At 36.3% G+C, this 7015-nt stretch overlaps 1 protein-coding gene across 1 annotated transcript in view; it reads right to left on the bottom strand.

Annotated features, from left to right (window-relative positions):
* Positions 1-1268: 1268 nt before the first annotated feature.
* LOC134493564 (calcium-activated chloride channel regulator 1-like) overlaps positions 1269-7015 on the bottom strand; it is a 30170-nt gene continuing 24423 nt past the window's right edge. Inside the window, exons 13-14 of the mRNA XM_063298214.1 lie at positions 3490-3726; positions 1269-3147 (exon numbers count right to left, since the gene is read on the bottom strand). Of these exons, the coding sequence (XP_063154284.1) occupies positions 2483-3147; positions 3490-3726 (902 nt within the window). The 3' untranslated portion in view covers positions 1269-2482. The remainder of the gene's footprint in view (positions 3148-3489; positions 3727-7015) is intronic.

Genomic DNA, 7015 nt, shown 5'->3' with positions numbered 1-7015 from the left:
GATTTAGAATTTGGGCACTCCCGCATGAAGGCTTTGCTGCAGAATCAACTCCAGATTTTCCTAAACTTGGGATACTATCTGTGTTTGGTTGCTGGGGACCATTTCTTGCTGTCTTTGTTGCATTGTGTCTAGAAATACAACAAAACTGGTTGTTGCAAACTGGCAGGGAAATCATTGAAAATCTCACTGGCAGATCCTTTCTTCCAAAGGTTTCTCAGAAAAAGATAATTTGCAGTGGGATAAATTTACTAGATATTTTAGGCAGCATTGTTTCTTAGATTTATATCCTGCCTATCCTTCAGGAACTCAGGGTGGTATAGATAACACAGCCTCCTCCATTTTTTTTCCAAAACAATAACCTGTGAGGTAGGTTGAGCTGAGAGAAAGTGGCTGGCCAAAAGTCATCCAGTGAGCTTTTATGGCTGTGGGTTGATTGGGTCTCCCCTTTCTAATCCAACACCTTAACCACTGCTCCACACTGGCTCAGAAATAGGCTTGTCTCACTGGTCTTTCTCTTAAAGGGTTTACCCATGTTGTGAGTTATCTAGATGATGGTCTGCTTGCATGAAGATTGTTCTTCACCAGGGCTGGCAAAAAAGTGTTTGGCTAAAGGATGGCAAGTTTGATCAGAATGGCGTAAAATGAATCATGGTAGGGATAGAGACCTTGGATAAAGACTTGTATATTCTAGAAGGAAGTGGGTGTGTTGCTGTAATGGTGCCTATTAAGTGTCTCAATGAGAGGTCAAAAAATACTTTGGCTTGTCAAGTTCAAGGCTTTTGTTTTTGAACGAGAAATTGGGAGGACAGAGATTCAGAAGCATCTTCAGGGGGTGTCAGAAAAGTCAAGATGGTGGTCATAAGCGCATGATTGAAGCCCCACCCATTTTCATGTGAGTTGCCCATAATTCTGAACTGTACTTGCAGAACAAAACAAATCAATATATGTCTTCACAAATACACCAAAGGCAACTACACACAAAATGGAACTGTCATTCAAAGAAACCAAGAACAGACCCACCTTGAGTTTGGGGGTTTATCTGTCTGGGTTTTCCCACGCTTCTTCAGTTTGGTAGGATTTTCTGTCTACTACAGCAGTTTAATAAACACTAGAGACATTCTCCTCATCTCAGCGTGGTCTTTGCTTAAGCCAGGACAAACGATTTTCTTTTTTGGTCTTATACTTCTTTAAAATGGTTCACTCATTGTTAAAAAGCCTAGACACAGAATGTTATTAAAATAATCTCACTCTCCAAAAAGTTTCCCACATTTGTTTTCAAAAGTTTTATTAAGGTTTCAGTCCTAAGAACGTGGCCCTGTCCCTCAAATCTATTTGGCTAATTCCAGAATGAACCCATTCATTTATGAAGTGGCCAGAGGAGGGGGTCCTTTTTTTTTTTAATCTAGAATTTCTCATGCTTTTCTGCCCAGCTGAACCCAGGATTGGAGTATCTGGATTGTCACTGTGTGTAAAACTAAATATTACATTAATTACCTAGCAGGCAGCTGATATCTCTTGTTTCGTTATCTTTCAGTAGGCTTGTGGGTCCAATGTTTGATTAAGAACACACAGTGATGCTGGGAGATTTAAGTCTTCCCTCAAATGATTCTTCTAAAATATGTCCCTACTAAACATGTGCGTTAAAAAAATGTATTTTGACACATGAGTCTTGATACTCATATACTGGAAAAGCAATTTTGCCCCTGTTGGTAGCCATCTTCCAGAATTGCTAGGCTATCTTCCACTATAGTTAAACTTGCAGTGTGGAACATTATGGTACAATATAATACATCGGCATTTGGCAATTTTACTGAATTGGGTATAAATCTCATTGTTCTTCAATTACTTCACCCCAAATCCCCAACTTGTTGCTTCCAGATTCCTTGGACTGTAAAAAACCCTAATTTCTAATAAGTAGCCACTTTAGCCATTCAACAAGTCCACCTAAGTAGCAGCTGTCTGAGGAAAGTTGATTTAATCTTTCTTGTCTCAGGAAAAAAAAGACTTTTAGTGTAAAGCTGAACCAGACTCAATTACAGTAATTTCATTGTAACCTAATACCAACATAGAACTTAATCTCATTAATTAGTATAGAAGAAATTAGTAATGCTGCCATTGAGGTTGCTAAACAATTTTAGATTGGCTAGATGTTAATTTTACAGTAAAGGTAAAAGAAAGAGTAGGTAAATGGAGTAGTGCAAATACTGTAATGAAAGTATATGGAAAAATATATGGCTGTTACGTATTTCTAACTTGCTTTTATTTTGACTCACCTCTTCCAATAAAGGCTGAGGAGTGTGACTCAACTTCCTTTCCTTTTAGAATTAAAATCAATGTACTGCAGAAATCTATGTCTATGACAGAGAATATTAACTGATCTTCAGAATACACATACTTACAGAGAGGTGTGTTGAAAGTCCACATAACTAGCACAGATTGTGTTTATTTCTCTTTCCATTCTATTGTTTTGAATTCCTACTTCTTACATTACAGTTTCAGGATTTACTTTTTTTTGCTTATATAAAACACAAATAGTTATACATATACAACCACAAATAATAATTAGAGCAGCACATACTATGATAACAATTAAAGTCACATTATTTATCCCATGGTTGATTTCATTATTGGGAACTTCCACACTAACAGTGGCGTTTGTGGTATAAGGATTGGTTGGTCTGGGACGAGTAGAGCTATAAGTATCGGTTGGACTGGGACGAGTAGAGTTATAAGGATTGGTTGGTCTGGGACGAGTAGAGCTATAAGTATCGGTTGGACTGGGACGAGTAGAGTTATAAGTATTGGTTGGTCTGGGACGAGTAGAGCTATAAGTATCGGTTGGTCTGGGACGAGTAGAGCTATAAGTATCGGTTGGACTGGGAGGAGTAGAGAAAAATGGAGGAAGAAGCACAACTGCTCTTGCTATATTAGATACTTCTCCAACATTGTTGCTGCCATCAGTGGCACGAATGGCAAAGTAAACTGTGGTGCCATTTTCGTTTGTGAAGTTTTCCAATTTATACTGAAAGGACTGCTTGACCCCAGCAACATCAGGTTTCAGATCAGATGTGTTCACAGAAATAGCACTGTGAAAAGTATCTCTTAACTCTGCAGGATTTCCACTGATTTTTATTTCATATTTTTCAGCTGCAAAAAAGGAAGAGAGAGAGAGAGAGAGAGAGAGAGAGAGAGAGAAATATTCAGAGAGGCATTAAGAAAAAGGCCCCTTTCAGTGAACTACAGACTTCCTGTCCTTACATATACTCCACAACACTTGGGATCTGATATCTGCCATGTAGTCTTTGAAACAAATCATAGAGGGTTCTGGGGCATGTTCTAAAGCAGATCCATCCCATTTAAACCAAAAGCACTCTATATAGTATGGTAAATTAGGTTGCATTCATCAAATTTTATCTGGTGATGAAAATTCCTTAAAGATTTAAATTTTAACAGTATTTACTCTGCCTAATGTAGGAAAGAAAATATTACCTTTTCCTTTATCATAATCATTTCCAGGAGCCGTCCATGACAAAAGGAATCCATCCTCACCATTGAGTTTTACTTCAAGATCAGTGACTCGAGATGGTGGAAAGTGATCTGGAGGATTAGGAGGCACTCCTGACATTACAAAAGAACCTCCTGAAGCAATTCTGCTGAATTTTCCAAGGTTTGCTTGGGTATCATTGTCACTGGCTTCTGGTCTTGGTTCATTCATTTTTATTTCACCTATTGTAAAAAGTTTTTGAGAAAGTCACAACAGAAACCCCAAAACATTATCATTATTCTGATACCTATTTGAATTGTCTAAGTAGAAGAAAGGCAAATCATGTGGGACTGAGATACATATTCATTAGGAAGTGAGAGACATATATAAAAAAAATCCCCTTCTCACCCCAATGGGTGGTATGTGTCTTCCTCAACCTCGGGTCCTCTACCAGAGGCCTGGGGGTTTGAGGGTTCTGCGCAGTATCTCAGCTGTTCCTAGCACTGCGCCCTTCTGGAGAGAGAGCTCTGATGTTGCTCCTGGGATCTGCTGGAGCCACTCTCCCAGTTTGGGTCACAGCCTTGAGTGCCCAAGAAGCTGGAGAAAAATGTATCTTTGTATGTATGTATGTATGTGTAATATCAATTTATATAAGGAAGATGAATGTGGGTTTTTACCCAAAAAAAACAGTTAATATTAGAAATGAATTGGACATTTTGGAATACTTAAAACAGCATAATGAAAAACAGGCTGCTTTGATCTTCCTAGATATCAAATTTGACAATTTGAACTGGACCTTCTCGTTTAAAATTTTGGAAGATACGGACTTTGGTGAGAATTTTATTAAATGGGTAAAATCGATTTACGCTTTGCAAAAGGCACAGATAATTGTAAATGGAAAATTAACAAAACCTTGTGAGATACAGAAAGGGAGAAGACAAGGATGCCCCTTGTCACCATTGTTATTCGTCTTAGGTTTGGAAGTATTGAATAGAGACATAAGACAAGATGAAAGAATTGCTGGAGTGAGGATTAAAAGGGAAACATATAAATTATGGGTGTTTGCCAATGATTTGGTGATAATCTTGGAAAATCCTTTGGAAGGAGTGGAAATATTAATGGAAAAACTAAAGGATTTTACAGTAGTGCATTAGCTGGATTTAAAATTAATAATGAGACAGTGAAGATGTTAACAAAAACATGAGGATGGAAGAGCAAAAATAATTGATGGGAAAACTGGTTTTAAGATTGAGAAAAAAAGTGAAATATTTGGGCATTACGATGATTAATATGAATTGTATGTTATTTCAGAATAATTATGTTAAGACATGGAATTAAATTAAGAAGGACATACTAAGGTGGGAGAAATTACAATTGTCATTAAGGAGAATTTCTGTGATATAAATGAATGAATGATGTTTTTGTTTCAAACAATACCTATTCTGGCAACTGCTGTACCACTTAAACAATGACAGAAAAATATATCTAGGTTTGTATGGCAAGGGAAAAAGCCAAGCATTAAATATAAAATCCTCCAAGATGCAAAGGAATGAGGAAGATTGGGACTGCTTGATCTGAAATTGTACTTTGCAGCCTGCTTCTTTCATTTGGATGGAGTAGGTGTTGCTGAGAAATAGTATCTTAGAACTTGAAGGGCACGAGGTTTGGATGGCATGGCTTTCTATGGTACGATAAGTAATGCTTTAAAAAATTAATTCAGTTAATTGTATTTAATTTGCTTTTGGCCTCACTTATTTTGTGGGACTCAAAGGTGAAAAAAGATACAGTGCTTACAAATCTATTATCATTTTATCCTCTTATTCTATTAAAAGCTATAACTTAGCTGTAATTTTTGATGGTAATCAAGCAGCTACTTACAAAAATCTGTGGGCTCCTGTTCTAAATTTTCATTTCTTATTAAAGTAATTGAATATTTAATATACCATTTATACTAATATATACTTACAAGGATCAGAATCATGCAAGCCATGGTATTCTCTGTGACACTCTATGGTAAAAAGAAGCAGGATAGGAAGAATATTGACACCTTTGAATTTGGTGTTGGAGAAGACCCCTAAGAATACTGTGGACAGCCAAGAAAACTAACAAATGGGACTTCTGGAGGAAGAAATGGTGGACTGAAGACAGCTCCACAAAAAGCAGAGCTGATGATCGCGGCAAACAGCTGTTGAGTAGACTGGCTCTTCGAACCTCTCTGGACAAAGAGAGGATGGGAGATTGCCCACAAGTGCTCCAGACAGTTGCTCCTCATGAGGAGACTGCAAGACATTGGTCTATGGAAGGTTTTGAGCACTGGGAGACAAGGGAATAGCCATCCTGCTCAAACTGCAGATGGTGCCTTTAAAAGGATACTAAGTTTGCATACTTCCTTTCTAATCACATTCGGAAATTGCTTATTAACTACTTTTCAGCTACTAGAAACCTTTGGATCAACAAGCCTGAAAACACCAGGTGAGTCTGCCTTCAATACTTAATGAAAGGAATTTTAACTACAAGCTTAAGAACTTTTTAAAAAATGAAATAAACAACAAAAAGCTAACTAAGACTTTGATTTTAGAAAATTATAAACCAATTAAGGGTCCAGAAAAATTTGAAATAAGATTTTGGAATTAATTAGAAGAATCTTCCCCATGGGAAAGTCGACTTGTTTTGAACATAAAAGAGATAAACAGTTTCAAAAATTGAACACTAGAGGGAACTAAAGATTTTAATTAAAGAAGAAGAATACATAAACCTGATTAACAGCTATGGAACGATGAAAAATACTTTAACATTGGAAGTACTGAAGAATACTTTTGAAAAATGGAATCAGAAGTTAACATCAACAGTGTTAATAGTGATGTTTGCTTCTATGGATAGACTGTGTCCAAAAGATGTTGTGAAAGAAATGGCAGAAGAGGAAGAAGTTTTATCTCACAAGACAAAAACAGAGGCAGAGTTGACACTGAAAGTGGATTTACAAATGACAGGCTACAAGAATGATATGGAAAAAGATGTTTCATTGGAGATACAAAAGAAATTGGTTGATGCTTTAAAAATCAAAAGGGAATTATAAATAATAAACAAAGAAAGTAACCTGGATAATTCTTTTATATTGGATTTATAATAGAGATTTGTTAAAGCTTGGATGAATCTCGTGAGAAGGGGTAAAAAAGAAATGAAATCAAGTTCTATAGATTAAGATTGTTAGAAATAAAAGGAAGGGATATAAAGTTGGTTTATTTGATCGAAGTTAAAATAGATGTTATTTCTGGCAACCCTTAATGGACTTTTGCTGACACCAGGCCTGAAATGACCATGCTTTATGGATTTGTTTAAAGATAAAAGATGGGACATGGGATGAAGAGATCATTGACTATAAATTAAGAGGAGGTGAAAAGTTACTAAAATTATTTATATTTGTTGTGATGAAGGCTGGAAGTCACTTTATATATTTGTTTTCTTTTTCTTTACTATATTCTTACTTCTCTTTCATTTCTTTGCTACTTTTTTCTTTTTCTTTTCCTTTGC

The sequence above is a fragment of the Candoia aspera genome, chromosome 3 (genome assembly GCF_035149785.1).
Source record: "Candoia aspera isolate rCanAsp1 chromosome 3, rCanAsp1.hap2, whole genome shotgun sequence".
NCBI lineage: Eukaryota > Metazoa > Chordata > Lepidosauria > Squamata > Boidae > Candoia > Candoia aspera.
The sequence above is the reverse complement of the archived record's forward strand: the minus strand, read 5'-3'. Positions and strand labels throughout refer to the sequence as shown.